The 20,755-nt window shown below is 43.2% G+C and overlaps 1 protein-coding gene across 4 annotated transcripts in view; it reads left to right on the top strand.

Moving 5' to 3' along the window:
* LOC142495379 (hexokinase-2-like) overlaps positions 1 to 20,542 on the top strand; it is an 82,493-nt gene extending 61,951 nt beyond the window's left edge. For all 4 annotated transcript variants that reach the window (XM_075600790.1, XM_075600791.1, XM_075600794.1 and 1 more), the window contains exons 18-20: positions 673 to 906; positions 6,195 to 6,373; positions 20,310 to 20,542. In XM_075600790.1, coding sequence (XP_075456905.1) covers positions 673 to 906; positions 6,195 to 6,345 — 385 coding nt within the window. In that variant the 3' untranslated portion in view covers positions 6,346 to 6,373; positions 20,310 to 20,542. The remainder of the gene's footprint in view (positions 1 to 672; positions 907 to 6,194; positions 6,374 to 20,309) is intronic.
* The last annotated feature ends 213 nt before the right edge of the window (positions 20,543 to 20,755 follow it).

Here is a 20,755-nt window from a genome sequence, read left to right as displayed (position 1 = left end):
CATGAATGTAGGATGAACTGCAGGGAACATTTAGGTCATGAGCCATACAGCACCTTGGGAACTTGTACTCCACTCATTCAGATGCAGTTTTCGCTATGAATGTTTTTATGGTGTTCCAACACGATTCCCGCCACCCCCCCCCATGCTGAAAGTTATAGGTGTCGCAGGTTATTCTGTCATTTAATATATTTTTTCCTCAATGAAGAAGTGAAAGTAGAACTGAATTGTTTGGAGTCGATGCACACCCCAGTTGCAAATTATTTAACATTTGGTAACATAGGGAAAAAAGCTTCAGTGAGGACAAGTCTGTATGTGTGACCAACAGAAATTGACAAAAACATTAGTAGAAACAGAAATTCTAAATGGGATATACAACGTAGAGCTCTTCGTTTCGGGTCCCATATGGACGTTTCATCAGACCTGATCATACGGAACCTGAAACGTTGCACCATCCACTGTTCCTTCAAATGGATGGAAGTTACTGCATTAAGAATGCTGTGAATAGTGCTCGACTTTGTATCTCCTACATTTGGTACCTTGGCATAGATCATTATTTATTTATTCCTGTGTATGCTAAATATGGCTGATTCTTACCTACAAAAAATTCTAACTTGTGACCATGTATAACGGTTAAAGAGCTATTCTTTGTATTTATTTCTTTTTCTCTTGCAGTGATACGCTGGGCCTGGTGCAAGTGAGATCCATTCTGATACAGCTTGGCCTGCGCAGTACATGTGATGACACAGTATTGGTGAAAGAGGTGTGCCGCACTGTGTCACAGAGAGCGGCTGAGCTGTGTGCTGCCGGCATCGCTGCTGTGGTGGAGAAGATGAGAGAGAATCGGAGGCTGGGCCATCTAAAAGTCACGGTGGGGGTGGATGGAACCTTATATAAGCTGCATCCCCAGTAAGTAGAAACACAAACTCTCCAGGAATTTTTATGGTATGACTACTGTCAGGACAATCACACTGGGGTCATCATGGGCTCGCCGGCTGATCTGCATTTGTACACAATTTTGGGAAAAGTGTAACGGTAAATTTGGTACTTGGGCCATACTATGGCCCCATACTTCCCAAATGTAGGTCCCTTTTTGTAAGAGAAACGTGTTGTTTTTTATTAGTCCTTTTATTCTCTTATGCTTTTCTAGGGCATTTTTACAGCAGTGGCCTTTTATTAGAGCAGTGGGAAGATGCCCCACTTCCTACAGATAGTGACCTGGCGGCATCATTCAGGAGAGAGGTAATCTGATCCATTCACCTCTTACCTGCAATCTTCCTTTTTTTTCCCTCCACTCCCGGGATACCTTTTTTCTCTTGGAATGTGGCAGTAGCCCGGGCCCGGCATCCAGTGATCTGCTGGACTACAGAGGAGCTACGGCAAACTTTTGGCGTGGTACTTGTGAAGATGCTGCACTTTGAACTGTATGGGATAGATGGCGCTAGAGGAGAGGGGATGAAGGCTCTTTCTTACACTCCCATGAACTGCTGTGGGATTGTGCCTGTACTCATGCAGATTCTAGGGAGGCTGTTGTGGGAATGACCCCAGGTTGGATAGATTTTTTAATTAATTTTTTTCATTTTAAATGTTCACTCTTGAGTGGTCTCACTTTAGGCACCTTCTTCAGGAGTATTTGAGTCCTGTAAAATTCTAGGATTGAGGTTATATAGCTGCACCTATAGGTTTGGCCTAGTGACTCCTGGGTGTTCTTAACTCAGTGAAATATTAATTTTTGTCAGTTTTGCTCCCTCTATCTGACATGGGGTTTCTGGGGTAGGACGTTGTTTTCACTTTTTTTTGTCACGACAGGCTGACTCCGTATAATGTTTACTTTTAAAGCCTTAGAGAACTAAGAAGGACTAGTGAGTGTTCTAAGATGCCGATAAGTTAAAAGCCTCTATGTAAACATTATGGGGGGTCACTATCCCAGGAGACATAGTAGGATCAGCCTGTCGTCAGAAAATTCAGACCAAAGATTGTAACATGGCTTCATCTTGATCATGATTTAGAACTTTATTATAAGAAAGATCCGCAGTGGTAAAGGATGAGGCTGTGGGAGCCTTTCATTAGAGAGAAATTTTGCAGAATGCAAGAAAAATAAGATTCAGACTTTCTATTAGTCAGTCGCTGGAGGGGAGCTGCAGTTACCAAAGTAGAAATGCATCAAGATACCTTTTTTTTCAATGTCGATGCCATTGATAAATTAGTTGGAGTACTGAAGATGGCTGTAAATATGATTTCAGTGCATTTTGACTTTCTCGTCTTTATCTAACTCTTGTTGTGCATCCTCTATTAATCATTAAATTCTTTTTGGCTGATCCATTTGCTTATGCTATTTCATTTTGAGTGCCGGGAACATTTGTTTGTTATTTATGTTATTTGGGAGGAAGTAGGTTCCTCCTGGTTCCCTTGTGCACCACCCTATTAGATTTTTCACTGTTTACGAGTGCTGTCTAGTACATTTTTATACATTTTGTAGTACAGTAGGTGCAAAACATTTTCAATATAGGGCTCTATCATTTACACTGGCAACCTTGCCTTGAACTTGCCCAAAAGTGATGATGGTGGTAGGGAAACTGAGACAGCGGGCATATATACGTTTACCCATACCTTGACAACTGTCTGGCTAGGGCAAGGTTGTTGAAGATGGCCAACATATGTACACACACACGCACATAGGTAACTTCGGAACTGTAAACACATGGCTGTATAATTGGTTCGAAAGCCTTCTACATTCATCCCAGGGTCCTTTAGGGTTTTCGGGAGTTCACTTAAAAAATCTAGAAGGAAGAATCCCACCAGAGGGAAGAACTTCCACTGTACTGCACTATGCAGGAGCATTAAGGTCTGCACCCTATGAAACATACAGTATGTGTGCTTCAGCTTGCTGGGCTTGATGTTTGCTACAATGGGCACAGTAGGATGGGCAAGGTTCCAAATTAGGCTGCTACAGAATGCTTTCTTTAGTCCAGGAACACAAAAAAAAGGCCCGACAGAAGGTCTTGCTGACAAATGTTATAAAACTACTATGATGGGAGGATGTACGCAATCTATGGTGTATGCCTCGCTGGTTATGTTTGGCTGACAGTGACAACGGATGGGGAGGTTTATTCAGAGCTGTTTTATTACTAGTTTGGTCAAACTAGAACGCCAATTGCTAAAAAATATATTGGAGATGCGGGCAGTGCTGTGTGCAAGGAACCATCTTTGCACAAGACACAAACACTAAGGATGCCACAACATTTCATCCCCAAGATGGTTCTGGTAGTCCATTTAATGTGGGACATACTTCCATTATTTTGTCTGCACCCTAAAAATGATAAATACGAAACGTCATACTTAAGGACATGCTGAGTGAATAAAAATATGCAGGACACAAGACTTCAGAAAGTTTGACAAGCTGTAAGTTCAGACTCGAAGACCAAAGAAGGGCATGTTGGCCTTGAAGCTAACTCTTTCGAGATGGAAAACAGCAGTGATGAATAAAGCATACTACCAAGGACTTCGAACCCATCTCTGAAAGCACAATTAACAAGGGTGGCAAACTTGTCCTGGGCAGAACATTTTCAAGGTTTTTTGATTGGTATTTGTACTGTGGCAACTTGGGCTTTACTGCATACATTTTTGCTGCATTATAAGATATTATTTTCTCTGTACTTGCTCCCATGGGATTTCATGCAGCCCGATATGTACATGGCTATGGTAAATCCAATAGCATGTGCTGCCATGGGAAAATGCCCAGGAAACGGAGAATTCATTTACTGCTATTCTGTCCAGTGAAGGCAAACGTGGTTCTTTCCCTTATTTCCTCTCTCTTTTCTTGGTTGTGGCACAATGTTTTAAGGCCAAGGTCTATTGCTTTGGCTATAGAAGTATCTAAGACTTCAGGTAAGGGGTGCCTGAGGCTGGATAGACTCGCCCCTGAATGATGTAGCTTGGTTCCTGCATTAGTAAGGAGTGTCTTCCAATACAGTAACATGTTTATGCCTAGTTAGCTCACAGGAAAAAAAATAAAAAGAATAGAGGTAAGTAAATACTGTTTTTATTTAAGTACATTTCCACTTTATTTTTTCTAAATAAATGGGCTTTATTTTATAAATGTAATCAATTTCTGTTCGAATACCATACATGTTGTATAATTTATTATTATTATTAATAATAATAATATGTGCCGTTCTAGAACGATCTATAGAGATTGTAACTGGTTTTTTTATTGCATGATTAACACATTTTAGAAGTACTGCAATCTGAGTCACCCTAACCATTGCACCTACTGAACATCACAAGTTAAATACTGAAACTGCATATAATGCATGCTTTCTTACTGGTCTTGCAATTGCATCCTCTCTTAGACTTTAGCATGAATTCTCATTCCCAATGCTACAATTTCATCGTGAATCAGTCTAAACAAATGAGGGGTTGAGTCTCATTTCTGGTTCAGTGAGTCCAATTATTCTCCAATGTTTTTTCTTCTTTCCTTTTGATTCAGCCACAACGTACTGTATCACTGCCAATGTTTGATATATCGCTGTCACTATATAACAAATGTTGGCATGAAATTAAGGATGACTCACTTCTGCACATCACTGAACAACGATTTGACACTTACCTAATTTCTCACCTTTGATTGTGAAATATTGATATTTTAAAGCAAGTTGTTTCTGTTTTTAAATATTTTCATTTTCATCTTTAGGAAAACCTATGGAAATCTTCGTAATTCAGTGAATTTCTATGGGTAAAATGCACTGAAATAAAATCAAGTACTTTGGTTAAGAAATATCTCATTTTTATTATAATGAAGACAGTTTCTTGTACCTGTACATTATGAAATCTTTTTTGGTGACAGAGGGGCCTCGTATTGCATTGCTGGCTCTGTCAGAAAAGAGATTATACAGAATTATACGACCACTTTCCCTTAAAGAGGCAATCCAAGCCGGTTTCCCCCCTCCCCTAACCCCATATCTTTTTATTCAAATACAGGATTGAAGCCTGCGGTCTCCGGAGCTGAATCCCATTAATTTTAGCTCTGGGGACCCCCTACACCTGGAGGTAAGTGCCGGTAGCCACTCCAGGGTTAACATTATGGCTGATTTTTCAAAGCTCGCGCCCCGCGGGCCTATATGAAGCCATGACATCGGGTACAGCTTCCTATTGGCCTATGTGACGTGGGAGCTTTAAACTGCAGGAGATACATACCCCCGTAGTGGGTGACGGTATCTCTGGAAGCAGGGGATTCCCAGAGCTGAAATTAATGGGGTTCAGCTCAGGAGATCCCACTGCTTCAATCCTGTATTAAAAAATTAAAAAACGAGAGAAAAAAACGTCTTTAATAACTTCTTTAAGAGTTAACAATCAATCTGCCTGTACCTGGAGCACCTGATTTAGTGACTTGCACAGGTTCAAAAGGAACCGAAAGGGCTCAACCACTACTGCAGTTCTTCTACAACGGTCTGTTTTTAATACATGGTAGAAATACATCCCTCCATTTTTTTCTAACATCCCCTTATTTGTTTGTGTTTGCTCCAAACTATACACAGTGTAACACATTTATTTCTGCCACATTATTTACAGTGGAGTGCAATTATCCATCATATTACTGTGCTTGTAACAACCCAGAGCTCGATTCTCAAGTTGACTTCAATGTGTTAGTACTCCATCGGGTACCATGGAGTTTAAGACGTCTCCATTTAGCCTCATGTTCAGTAAATACATTGTGCAGATGCTCAATTTGAGACTTGGTCTGCTTGAGATTGATATACAGTAGTTAAGAAATAGTTTACAAAACTGGTTCTATAGATCATCCTATAATTCTGACAGTGCTGTGAGGTTTATTTTCTTTTATGTACAAACACTGAGGACCGCTACAATTTGGGTTTACAAATTAGCTTCTATTTTAAGAAGGGATTTGCCATACAAAGACCATCTCCCTTGCTGTTTTAGAGCACAAATATGATACAGTATGTAAACCTCTCTAAAATAGGGTCAAGGAATCTTTGCCCCCACACAGTTGTACAGTTTCTGGATGCTAGCTGTAGTACCACATTAAGATGCTACCCAATTTTTCTTCATCTAAACAAAAATAATTTCTAAAATCAATCAATAAAATTGATTTTTCTTCCCTTTGAAGGGATAGGGGTCAAACTATATATAGTGCTGCTGTTCTGAACATGGTGCTCAAACATTTTTCTCCTCTGCAGCTTTGCAGGAGTCGTTCACAAGACCGTGAAGATGTTGGCTCCTCTGTGTGATATCACCTTTCTCCGGTCAGATGATGGCTCTGGGAAGGGAGCAGCTTTGATCACTGCTGTCGCTTGTCGTATCGCTGGTGCTGAGCAACGTGCAGCCTAATCTCTGCTTCACCCTCTGCAGCCAACAGGTCAATTGGGATTATGGCAAAATAATGTTGATTTGGAAAGATGAATTGTATTGGGTCTCGTGGAATGCAAAATGACTAGTAATGTCCCAGATTGGAATTAACTTGTCATATTTATATGAATTAATGCTATGCGTTGTGTGCAAATTAAATATTTTTAAATTGACAAGACATACCTTTGTGCTTTCAGACCAAAATATTGTAACCACCTTCTTTCTCCTCCATGCCCCCTTAATGCATTGCTATACACTTACACCATTAAATGGCAAAACTGTTCAAAAAGCACTACCCTCCTTAACAGTATGTCAAGACGCTTGATTTGAAGAGAGAAATAACATTTTGCAGTGATTGGCTCCTTCCCCTCTAAAGAGATCTGCAATTAGTTGTTCTTCCATGCACTGCAGCCACCCAAGGTGTTAAGTATACAGTGCATTCTAGCTTGCAAGGGTGTCAAAAGTATAAAACACACTGCTCAGGGCCTTGATGGGAAATAGATGGTAACCGATGCACCCTCTGACATCATGTACAGGAGAGAATCCTAGTTGCCAACCTAAGCTATAGCAGCTGCCTGTTGAGTCAAGTTCCCACTGGGGAAGTACTGTGCCTCCCAAAGGTTTAGGAGCATGGCGATTGGGCTCGGGCTGCAGATAATGAAACCTAAATTGCGGCAAGGGAAACCCCAACAAAAGATTATATTAAACGCAAGGGCATTTAGCTGCTACAAGAAAGCCACTGAGAAAAACCGTATCGCCTTTCTCCTAGATATAATTAAATCCATTAAAATGCAATAGTTTGGTCCAGAACCACCAATTTCCATTTATTTGACATCTCCAATGTGAACAAGAAACAGCCCATAATACCCTTCGCTCAAAAGCCAGTTGATATATATTGTTGGGGGGATTGCCATGTCCCTCTTTTTTTTTTATACCCCTCATATAATTCTTACTCTCTGTTCTCCCCTCATGTATTTCCCCCTCCCCCATCTCTTTTTTCCCCTCCCTCCCCCATCTCTTTTTTCCCCTCCCTCCCCATGTCGCCTTTCACACACACGCTTTCTTTCTATTCTTTAAAAAACCCCATGATGCACGATGATGCTAAAACAAATCTACCCCCTGGCCTCTGATCTATGCTGGAGAGGCTGTGAACAAAGGGGGGACATGGCCCACATTTGGTGGTCATGTTCAGAAATTCAGAAATATTGGCTAACTATACAATCTTTAATAAAAGAGGTAACTGACCTCACGATACTCATCGATCCACTGACCTACCTACTGGCTCGGCCAATAGAGGAAATTGACCGACCAATTGGGAAATTAATCTCCTTCATTCTCACAGCGGCGAGATGTGCAGTAGCGGCCTCTTGGAAGAAGGTGTTACTCCTCTCCAAACAGAATGTAAAAAAAAAGAATAAACGAGGGAATGCTTATGGAGAGGCAAACTGCTTTTCTTAAGCGATCGACGGAAGGTTTCTACAAAGTTTGGGAGCCTTGGCTGACACAGTAACCTCGACCAAAACTCGTCTAATTCTGATATTCGCACAAAAGAGTAGATTCCGAATCTCGGTGGACGAACCCCGGTGGCTGGGGGTAGGGAGGTCCTCCCCTCCCTCCCTCTCCCCTCCCTCCCTCTCCCCTCCCTCCCCCCTCCCCCCCCTCTACCCTCTCTTCCCTTCTCCCTCTCTTTTTCCAGCTTCTAGCTCATAAGACCGCCCAGTGGTCTTGGAGCCCCGCCTCCCTTGGCGAAGTTTTTCTCTAGCCCCTATATACCTTGAAAAACTGTATTTTTATGCATGTAAACTGCAAATGCCTAATAAAAACGTTTGAAAAAAAAAAAACCCATGATGCTTTTTTCCCCATTCCTAATATCCTCTATATTTAATCCCAGATGTTTCTATCTCTCCTCCCAGTATCTCTTCCTCTTTTGCTTCCCCCTTCGCATCTATTCCCCCTCATTGCTCTCCTTCCTCCCCCACCCCTTTTCTCCTTTATTTTCTCTCTTCCTTTCTAAATCTATTTTTCCACTTTCATGTCTGTTTCTCTTCCTGATCTGGTCCTTTCTTTCACCTCGGGCTGTCTCTGCCCCATGCTCCAGCCCTGCACTGCTCTCCTCCACTCTCCCTGAGGCGACACCCACTGACCGACGCTCCGCCCACTGACCGATGTCCCCTATCTGTGCTTCCTGCAGCTTAAGGGGGTCCCTGCAGATAACTGATGTGCTGGAAGGAGGCAGAGCCCCTAAACCCACTAGGCCCACACCAGATATGCACCGTCGGTAGCCCTGGATGAGGGACTGGGAAATTAAGTAGGCAGTACAGGAGACTCGCCTTCTTTCGCCCTCCATTTAATACCTGAACCTCTTCTGCTCTCGCTCTTTGCTTTAGTGGAATCTTGGCTCTCATTCTGTCATTTAACCAGAGGGGTTGTCCTATGGTAACCTTTTTTTTGCTACCACTTATCCAGTTTCTGATAGGGAGACAGGAGAAACCATACCTGTCAGTGATATGAGTTCCTTCCCATGCCATACTTCATCCTCTCTACTTTTGCCTTAAATCTGATTTTTAGCCTTCCTTTATTGAGCTCTCTGGTCCTACCCTATTTATTGCTCAAGAATATACCCTCATATGGTTACGTTGGAGTACAGTAATTCCGGGTCTGAATCCTGAACAAGTGGCAGTACTGGCACCATAGTGTCCACAATTAGGTTATAATTGATGCTAAATACCAGGATCTAGGTGAGCAAATTGGAAAAGAAGGACTGAGATTGAAAAGTAATGTGGTAGTTTTCCCATTTCCCCTACTTTATTCATTTTTGCATTATTCTTTGGGCTGTTTTGGTGGCTGCAAGAACTTTCCCACCAAGCTACTGTAAACTGCCTGCAAAGGTTTTCCGCCTTGAGATCACCGCCTGCAAAACGGTTGAACATTTGCAAGCTAACCACCAACTGTGTTGGAACAAGGTGTGGTCCACTGAGAACCCAGGGGCACAGTTGCCAGAATCACCAACCACTGAGGCCGGAATCGCCAACCGGGTGAGGCTGGACGGAGGAACCTCAGCCTCCTGAGACAAGGCCCCACTGCACTAGCACACCATATGCTGAAACGATCCATCCTTGAGATCTGGGAGAGGCATTCACCCAATCCTCTTCTTAGACAGAGGGCTTGGCAAAAATCCCCACTCCCAGAACCAAGCCACAGCCTGCGCACCCAGAGGTCGAGGACCGATCAACAGTGGCCCTGACTGGGAGGAATGTTGGTTTTACTAAACCATCCAAGTGAACACCAGAGAAGAGCAGACTACTTCAGAAGCCAGGCCCCCTAGCCTTAGAGGGGCCTGTGAGAAATGTTACCTCAGACAGCACTTCTGATTTTGGGGGACTACACCAATTTGAGCAGTGACCAACCACAGCATCCAGACCCTGACTGAAATCCTAGCCAGCTAAAGTCCCAGTACATGGGACACCTTAGAGGAGAGACCCTTTCTCCATGTAAAGCAGCTTACCAGCTTAGTATTTAGATGCGCTTTTATTTGTACAGTATTAGGTTGGACAAGAGTGAAGGATCTGACAGGAGAGCTCTTACCGTTCCGGTTGTTGGGTTCAAATCGGATAAAGTTTGCCTCGGAGGCCTAGAAATAGTTCCTGTTCTTGAAGTCCTCTTGGATAGGTTGTTGGGGTCCATTTAAGTAATAGTTTTAAACCAATAGGAGATAGATTTTCACCTATCTATATCTATATTTTTGAAAACATTGTATGTCCCTGTGTCTAGGGGCAATCACATTGGACCTTTGTCCCGTCACTCCGCCTCAGGCCAATGAGATGGCTCCCTTGGCCCACCCGCCCCCACACACCTCTCATTGGCCGGTGTGGTCTAACAGTATATACACACACATATGTCTCACCCCTCCGGATTGCTCGCCCCCCTACGGCTCTCATTGGCCTGTGCGCTCTAACCCAGGGGTCCCCAACCCCTTGTCACACTGCTGCTGCTGCCTGAGGTTCGTTTTTGACCCCCCCCAGCTCCGTTTTTGACCCCTCCCCAGCTCCGTTTTTGACCCCTCCCCCAGCTCTGTTTTTGACCCCTCCCCCAGCTCTGTTTTTGACCCCTCCCCAGCTCCGTTTTTGACCCCTCCCCCAGCTCCGTTTTTGACCCCTCCCAGCTCCGTTTTTGACCCCCGCCTCTGCCTTTCACCCACTTGCCGCCCGCCGCCCTCCCGCCTTTCACCCACCCGCACTCCCGCCGCCTCCCGCCTCTGCCTTTCAGCCACCCACCGCCTCACACCCCTGCGCCCCACAGCCGCCGCCCTCACTCAACAGACACCTGCCGCCTCTCACCCACCTGCCACACTCGACACACACCCGCCGCCTCTCGCCCCTACGCACCGACATCACTGACTAGCCGCCGCACGCACTCACCAGACACCCGCCGCCTCACACCCTAGCGCAGGCCTGCACAACATACGGCCCGCGGGCCGCATGCGGCCCTCCTGGCCTCTCTGTGCGGCCCGCGATGACTCTGGCCAGGCGCCAGTTAATTAATTAAATAAATAAATAAAAAAGTTTAAAAAAATGGCAGCAATTCATCCCTCCTCCCTTCCTCTCCCTCCCAGCCCCCTCCCTCTCCCTCCCAGCCCCCTCCCTGTCCCTCCCAGCCCCCAGGTTTTGCGATGCGCGGGGGCAGCAGCAGCATGAGGACGATGCGGCAGCCGTGTGTTTTTTTTTCTTCAATAGCAGGCTGCGGGGGAGGTCAGAGCATGCCGGGGGCGGGGCTTAGTACCGGGGAGAGAGGATGTGCTGAGCTGAATCTAAGAGAGGTGTGTGGTGCGTGGTGTGTGGTGTGTGTGTGAGAAAAACGGGCTGGTGGGGGGTGGGTGTGAAAAACAGGCTGGTGGGGGGGTGGGTGTGAGTTGCAGGGGGGGGAGAGAGTGATGTGAGTTGCAGGGGGAGGGTGTGATGTGAGTTGCAGGGAGGGAGAGAGTGTCATATTGAGGGGAGGGGGAAAGAGTGTCATATTGAGGGGAGGGGGAAAGAGTGTCATATTGAGGGAAGGGGGAAAGAGTGTCATATTCAGGGGAGGGGGAGAGTGTGTCATATTGAGGGGAGGGGGAGAGAGTGTCATTAAGGGGAGGGGGAGAGAGTGTCATATTGAGGGAAGAGAGACATGGGGGGGATGCTGACTTGTGGGGGGGATGCTGACATGGAATGGGATGGGGGGATGTGGAGGGGGTATTGTGTGTTTGATGTGGAGGGGGGTATTGTGTGGGTGAGGGGGAGAGATGGGGGTATGAGAGATAGATGGGGAGTATCGTAAAGATTGATAGTGAGGGGTTCTGGTGAGATATGATGATGATGATGATGATGATGATGAAAGGTGCTGGAGGAGAGATGATGATGATGATGATTTAACCCGTGCGGCCCAAATTTTTTTTCCTTGGAGCACTTCGGCCCTTCTCACTTTACGAGTTGGGCAGGCCTGCCCTAGCGCGACTCCCACCCACAGCCAGCACTCCACTACCCACCCGCCACCCGTACTGAACACCAACCCGATGCCTCACACCCACTCACACCGTAGCGGGACACACCCCTCACATTTTTACATCACTTATGTCACCAAAATATACATTGTACTGTGGTGTGTTTACAATAAACCATTTTTAAACAACAATATCGTATTACATTTTCTTCCATGTTTCTTTTCAACTATTTATAAATAATAATACCTATTACGGATTTACATCCCGGGCAACGCCGGGTATATCAGCTAGTTTACCATAAATTTATTATTCAAGAAGACTCCAAATAGAAAATAGACATGGAATAGGCCCAATGGAATAAAAAATTAAATTCACTTAATCGTTTTGACTCAAGAAGTGATCACATATTAGTTTGCTGCAAATTAAATCTTAAAGCAAAGATGGAAAGAAGAAAACTGATCAAAAACAAAACATCAAAAACCTTGAGAACAGCAGAGAATTTAAACTCGAGCTGACAAATGTATTCAGCGTGCACAAGATGCATGGGGAAACTTCAACAAACACCTATAAAAAATGTGTAAAGATTGTAGCTGAAAGCACAGAAACAAATGGAGGAATCTTCTAAGACAAGGCCATTACTAAGGTAATGACAAAAAAATGCAGCAAACCCAAGATGTAAGAACAGAAATGGAATATACAGAGCCGGACAAGATGATACGCTCGCGCACACTGAAGATGTAAGAAAATGTAACTGTGAAATGGTGAAGTAAACTATTAAAGCTCACAAAGGTTTAAGGAAGATGAAGTGGCTACTTCTGATTGGGAAGAAGCAAGTCATCACACTCACACAAAACAATGAATGAACAATAAAAGACCGTACACTTATCAGAAGGAGAGTTGAGGGCTGCTACAAGATGGGAACATCCAGAATTAAATCAATAAGAGAATAAAGATGGGATGGGACTAGAGATGGACAATTTTTTTGGCAAATGTGTATCCGCAGCGGATTGGCAGATTCCCTTACTCTGTGGATTACAGCAGATCTACCTCAAAAGAGCGATTCACGTTTTTCAGATTTATTATTATTATTAGCAATAAACTTCCCGGATTCCACAACCCGTCAATGGATTTGTAGAATCCAATTTGTGGATTCACAATCCGTTGGTGGATCCGTGGATTCAGCAATCCGTTGGTGGATCCTTAATGATCCGCCAATGGATTGCTGAATCCGCAGATTGGTGCCACGAGGGAGACCAATCTACACTCCAGACGCGTCCTCGCGGCTGGCTGGAGGTTGGTGTTATATCAAATCCCCACCTCGGCCCTGTGGTCACGCCTTGTTTGTGGTGAGCACTCTGTTACACATCAGTGTATGCCTTCTCCAGCTTACTTGACATGATAACCAGGTCACTCTCCAACTGGTGCTGTTCTTTCCCCTGTAATACGCATTTAGCAAGTGTTGTGGACAGACACTTTTGTAGTGCAGTAGAGTATGGTGGCCTCGCTCTAATCTTTCCTGGGAAGGAGAATGTGCTGCCTGGGAGGAAATGTACTAAGAAGGGTAAGTGCACTAGGCACTTGAGAAAAAGATCCCTATATGCGCACCAAAATCCAAATGAAGATGTATTGTATGATGTATTAAAACTTAATATTTGATTTGAATTAATCTTAAAAGAATTGGCACTAGAAGATATAACAAATTAATAACTCAGATCTAGGTGTTGCAATTAATAGACCTGTCTGGCCAAGTAAACATCATAAAGGGTAAATGATATAATTGCATGCATATGATGCATCCTATTGTAGTGATAAGGGTGTTACGTATGCAAATAATTCCTAACACACCTCACTTAATGGTGATACTATAATAACACAAGTTGATCTCAATCTATTTTACATTAAGGGTACCTGTGAGGGCTTAATTAATCCCACAGAAGGTTTAAATAGGATGTCTCTGTTCCAAACTCCTTTTCAAAGGGCTGCCTTGAGTGTGACCGTATTCACCCTTGCTACAAAATAATGTGTCAATTTAAGTAGCTAGAAAGTACCACATTTAAGACACATCATAGTTTAAAGCTGCAGTTCAGTCAATATCCTGCATGTGTGTTTTTTTTAATAAATGAGTTCTGTAGTAAGAAAAAATACTTTTAGCATTTTCTGTTTTTAAAAAAACAACTTTGAAAGACCAATTTTCTTGTATTCTATTTTAACAACCATTTGCTAAGGCACTGCCCCTTCATGTCCTGTCACAAGCCCTGGCACACCCCTTTGTCAGCCCTGCCCTCCCTCTAGCACATGTCAGTGCAGGAGTGCTCATGAATATTCATGAGTTTCCACTGAGAGAAAGACGCAGAAGAAAAACAGATCCCTTCACTAATGATGTCACCAAATTTTGCCGATCAATACATGGAGAACGAATTGACCTGCAGCTATACAGTTCTTTAGGTAATTAGAGATTGCACACATGAAACTATTGAAGTAAAAAAAAAAAAAAAAAGACTGAACTGCAGCTTTAAACTACTGACATGTAGGTGAAAATGTAACAGTATTATGATGATAATGTAATAGTATTTATGATACTTGCAAGATGTAAAACACATAGCAAACCCAATATTATCCATCAGAAAAAAACTTTTGTGTGGGGAATCATAATCACAGAGATCAAAAACTGCAGAGAAGGTTTTAAAAAATCAACAGTAGGGGATGAATAATATATGATTTAAATCATGCCCCATACATTGTGTGTAAAACCTATTGCTTAATCAAACATAATATTATGAATTCAATCCACATACACTGGTGTATAGATATATACCACATTAAATATTAGCTAGCCAACTGTATTACTTATTAAGCTATCTCCCTTCAGAGTAACCTCAGGGCAGACATACATACAAATGGGGGAATTATGGCATCATATAGTCCTAGTGAATCAATCTATCAATGCCACGTTCAAGGCATATCATAATACGTTACAGTGATAGTGTAGACAGATGACCATGTACTGTAGCTATATTGTGGCAAATTCAACACCTATTTTGTGTATTGCAGGAAAAGTATCACCCCATTATTCAGTGAAAACAACCCTTAGCTGTAGTAAGAATAAAAATGGAGTTCTTAGCTCCTCAAGTCAGTAGAGCAGCAGCTCATTAGTACCCGATCAGTACATTAGATCAGTAGTTAAAGCCCTACTTTGAATCATTTACTAATGTGACGGTGCTTTAGCTCGATCAGGCATCTCAGAGCTCCCTGCTGCAAGCCGGCTTGTGTGAACGCTGTATCCGACATACGCTTCGGTGTGGGACACGCTTTCTTCCAGGGGTGGGCATATTGGCGCCACTGTCAGTGGCCAGTCGTCACTTCGTTTAGTCCCGCGTGACATCCGATAAGCCGTGGGAACTAGCGGGGATGTCCTCCAGGAAGTCGTCGAGGCCGGGGACCCCGAATCTCTCCCATTTCAGCCGTGGAAAACAAGCGGCACCAGAGAGGACGAAAAACAAAGATGGCGCCACTGAGCTGGGCACACGGGAGCACGCACCTGCAGGCAACAACAGGGGAGAGAGGCAAGTTATGGATTTTGAGGGAAATATCCCTAACAGAAAGGCCACATTAAGAAATCAAGCAGAGGGGGCCACTTCAGGTGAGGAGGCAGTGGGGGGAGCTGCTTCTGGCAGAGAACTGACTACGACAGAGGGAGATACAGTGATTACTAAACAGGACCTCCAGAACATGCTTAAAGAAATGCAAGCACGTTTTCAGTCAGCTCTGGATAGGGCTGTAAGGGAATTTAAAACAGGAGTCTCTGTGCTAGCTAAAAGAACTACGGAGCTTGAAAATAAGATGGACATTTCCCTACAAAACCAAGTAAATACCGACGATGAGGTCCTGCGTCTCAATGCTGAGATAAGAACTATGAGGGATGGAATGGACGATATGGAGAACAGGGAGCGAAGGCAGAATTTACGAATCCGGCATGTCCCTGAGTCGGTGTCTGCGGAAGCCCTATCATAAAAAAGACTGTTTACATCAATTGACCCTCAGCTACAAGATGGTGATCTTATGATTGATCGGGCTCACAGAGCCTTGGGATCAAGATTTGATGACCCCAAAAGAAGCAGAGATGTGGTCCTAAGGCTCCACCAATATGCAAACAAAGGAAATGATTATAAAAGGCTGCAGAAACAGAGGAATGGAGAGGGCCAACGACAAAGACCTCGGGATGACACAGATGATGATCGATCAACTGAGTGTGCAGTTGCACGGAGATTAATGACCCAAGTCCGTCTGTGCCTTTGAGAGACTCTTGTCGAATAACTCTCCTGTGATTCTCTTGGACTTTGGAAGATTTAACTGGCATCAACGGCTGTTTTCTCCAATCCTCGATCCGTCTACATAGGATGATTGTGAGATGCCTTCACCGGTCCTAAAACTGTTTGCTCCCCCTCGTTTTTTTCTTCTTGTTTTTCCCTGTATTTTATTCCTTATAACCTTTGTAGGTACTGTTTCATCAGAGTCTTGGAGTTTACCGTCTACATCTTGGAAGCTGGTCTGCTGATCGGTGGAATAAAAACGAGGATGGTGCTGTTTGTGAGCACTGGCTTCGGCTAGGATGCAGGTGCGATCAAAGGACTGAGAATACAGGAAGGCGGGGTGTGTGGGGTAGGAAGAAGCCCTGTATGCCCGACGTCAGGTCGCCCCAAGAAGGGCCTGGCCGCAAATTACGGATGAGTGGCTGGTTACACTCATCTTTCTTTATAGTTTAATTTTGTTTTTGGTGTTTTTTCTTTTGTTTGTATCCAAGTTCCCGGAGGGGGAATGTTCCCCTATTTTTTTTCCTACTCCCACCTGTTCCCCACAACCATCAGTCTTTTCTGTTCACAACTTTCATATGAGAGAGAGACACGACATTGGGAATGACTAGACAAGCGCCATTGAAGTTAATATCCATGAATGTTAAAGGCCTTAATAGCAATGGTAAGCGCAGATTATAGCTCTAAAAGAATTTAGGAATCTGAATGCAGATTTTGTCTTTCTACAAGAGAGACATTTTGACACCCAGGACCCCCCAAATACTTTCAGTGGGGCTTACTCTATAGTATTCTACTTGTCTTTTACCAGTAAAAAAAGGGGGGTTGCGATACTGATAAAACAGGGTATTCAGTTCCAGCCACTGGAAATCAAGAGGAATAAAGGAGGGAGGTCCCTGGTGGTCCGCGGGCTCGTCTCAGGCCAACAGATTACGTTAGTAAATATTTACGCTCCCAACGAGGGTCAAATTGATTTTTTAAAGGAAACATTGAAATCAATGTGGGAAAGTAGAGATCAGCATCTGATCCTGGGAGGTGATTTTAATATGGTACCAGATCCAGCCATGGACAAGTCCATTCACTCAGAACACCCACACTCCGCAATGGCCTACAGTGTTGCAAAAAAAATTTAGACTGTTACTCAAAGAATTTGTACGATGGGATGCCTGGCGTGGCACAAATAAAGGACAGCGGGATTATTCTTTTTACTCGCCTCCACATGACTCGTATTCTAAAATTGATAATATATTTGTATCCCCAAGTATCTTGGAAGTATTTGTTCAGTCAGATATAGGACCTATTACGTGGTCAGACCACGCCCCGGTGGTGATCTTGTTTGATCCAACTATTTATTAGGATTTGATCTTTCCATTGGAGGATGAATGACTCACTATTAAACTATCCAGAGATTAGTACTCAAATTGGAGAGTCGCTTAAAATTACTTGCCTATTAATAACGGATCTGTAGAATCAACAGTATTAAGGGAGGCGCATAAGGCCACGATTAGAGGACAGCTCATTTCAATAGCAATGTATAGAAAGAGGATAAAAATAGAGAAACAAAAAATTGAAATTTAAAAAAATAGTACAGTTAGAGCAATCACACAAGAAAAATCCATCAAGGAAAGTCTATAAAATTTGAAGTCAGGCAAGAGTAGAACTCAAGAGTTTACAATTAGAAGAGGTAGTGAAGGCCCTGAAGTGGACTAAACAGATGTATTATGATAAAGGAGAAAAGGCGGACCGTCTGCTGGCAAATAAACTCACAGGGATTAGGTCGAGCCTCTTGCGTTAACAATCAGAACCTCCCCAAATATACAGGGGATTAAAATAAAAGATGAGGGCTATAAAATATCACTCTTTGTGGATGATATCATTCTTACCATTTCTAACCCTCTTGTGTCCCTTCCGAATTTACAATCCAGCCTCCGTTGATTCAGAGATCTATCAGGATATAAAGTTAATGTAGGAAAGTCGGAAGCGTTAAATCTAACGCTAACGGAAAGGGATGTTGAGGTTCTCAAAGGCCACTTTGACTACAAGTGGAAAAAGACCCATTTAAAATATCTGGGGATTCATCTCACTAGAGACTACAACTCACTATATAAATATAACTACCCCAAGCTTTTTTCTAAGAAGGATCTTCAAGTCTGGAATTCCCATTGCATCTCCTGGTTATGGCGTGTTGCTGCGGTTAAGATGAATATCCTCCCCAGACTTCTGTACTACAGTAGTTGCAGACATTACCAATACCTGTGCCGCATACAACTATAAAAGAGATTCAAAATTGAATTATGCAATTTATCTGGAATCATAAACAACCAAGAGTAGCCAGATCAATTATGTTGGAGTCTAAGGAAGGAGGCAGTATGGCAGAACCAAATATTTTAAAATATTATATAGCCTCTCATTTGAGATAGATGGTGTACTGGCACTCCTCGGGAGGGACTTATGCTTTGGTAGACTTGGAGAGCTCACTAAAAAGCCCAGTTGGTCTGCCTTCTTTGCTATGGTCGAGCCCCAGGGTTGGTACTAGGAGTCACTTAGACCCGCTGGTAATCGTATTCTCCCTACAAATTGGGCAGCTTGCAAAAAAAGAAATATAAAGTTATGTCAACCCCATCCAGACTTACTCCCCTGTTTGGTAACCATGGGTTACTGTCTGGATTCCAGGTTCAGGGTTTTGAATCCTGGAGACAGAGAGGGATCCTAGAGATGGGAGATCTATTAGAAAAAGACAAGCTGATGTCTTTTGAAGAATTGACTAGAAAATATGGTCTACTCCCAACTGAGGTGTTCAAATATATGCAGGTCCAACATTTTGTTCGGCAGGGTTTTTATGGGGATGAATTCCCCGGTTACACACAAGTCGAAGATTTGTGCAAAACAAAAAAATACCAAAAGGGTCTGATCTCATCTCACTTCCAGGGTCTAACCCCTCAAAAGGATACCCCGGATCATAAATATATGGATGAGTGGGCTCTGGACTTCCAGACTGAAAAAACAAGAGAGAACTGGGAGGATATTTGGGACAATGCAGGCAAAACCTCTATATGTACAGTAACGAAGCAGAATATTAACAAAATGTTGCTGTATTGGTATTACACCCCCAAGAGGTTAAAGCAAATGTTCCCAGAGGCTACTAAAAGATGCTACGGGGGTTGTGGGCAGATAAGGGATCTAGCGCATATTTGGTGGTTCAGTCCACCTATGCTGACATATTGGAGGACAGTTCTGAAATTGATAGAAGATGTGACGTAGGATTAAGATGCCGCTAGACCCAGTCTTAATTATCCTGGCTAGACCCATGGATGATGTGAACCACTATACAGACAAATTGATTATGCATATTTTAACGGCGGCTAGATGCACTGTAGCAGCAGCGTGGAAGAAAACACTTCCACCCCATTTATATCTGAAAAAGCTCAATAAAAATATGTTTAAAAAAAAATTAGGCAAGGGCCTTTAATATGGAATCAGGACAAAACATAGAAAGATCAGGTCAAGTCAGAGCAGGAGTCAAGATTACAAAACAAAGGCAAGCAGGTGCAGGAAACAGGAAACTATAAAGCCGGCAGAGACAGAAGACAGGAGCACCTAAGAGGAGACCGACAGAGGAAAACCCAGAGCAGACAGAAACAACAGCACATCCGGTGGACAAACAATGAAAAGAAAGGGAGAACACCTAAACTGTGTCAGGATATTCCTGACAATTGAATTCTACAAATTCATCCACATGTTGTATCCAATGGCGGTTTTTGATGAATCCGCATGGATTAAAACCAACCAAATGGTTTAGGGATTTTACATCGTGAAATAGATTTGGGGCAGAAAATGTGAGATTTGGGAGAAACGGATTTGGGCGGATTCGTCCATCTCTAGATAGGACATTTAGAAAAAAAATAAGACAATCTTTCAAAAGAACCTTCATATACATCACACAACAGGACTTAGATAAAGGACACTTTGATTTTTTTGCTATGAATGCCTATGACTGGGAGGTAGTACAGTAGGTCCCTTGTTAAAAAAAATAAAAAAAATCGGGGTGGGGGGAGGGGGTTCCTATTGTTTTCGTTTAATTAAAAAAAAAATCTGTGTTAACAATGAAAAGAATTGACGCATTTGAATTTGGTGTTTTATCAGTGCACTTTTTTTTTTTTTAGATTCCACCCTTCCCCGTGATGTGTCTCCTACTTGTGGACAGGCTGCCACGAAAGGCGGAATTTAATTGGACAGAATGCTTCATTTCCGGTGTTTATCGGTTTTAATCGAAAGTGCAAGATGTTTTGGGTGTTTTTTTCAGTTAAAAGCGGAATTTCTAGTTATATTATACACTACTCTTTATGAATAGTTTGCACGTTATTGTTAAATAAAATCTATTGCTGATTTCTCTCAACTCTGACTTATTTCCTGACTCCTTGTACAGAGTGCACTAAATCAGGGTGGGGAGGGGGGGCATGGGGTGGAACCCACTGTATAAAACATGTGCCATGAACTAAGTTTGGTCCCACTGTAGCAGAGACTTCCCCTGTTGGCAACAGTGTGACACTGACAAGTTTACTGGATGGTGGATTGATTTTGTGTCCTTCCCCCTCCTACCTATAACTGT

This window comes from Ascaphus truei, chromosome 5, assembly GCF_040206685.1.
Source record: "Ascaphus truei isolate aAscTru1 chromosome 5, aAscTru1.hap1, whole genome shotgun sequence".
Classification (NCBI taxonomy): Eukaryota; Metazoa; Chordata; class Amphibia; order Anura; family Ascaphidae; genus Ascaphus; species Ascaphus truei.
Note: the sequence above shows the minus strand (reverse complement) of the source record. Positions and strands in the feature narration are given on the sequence as shown.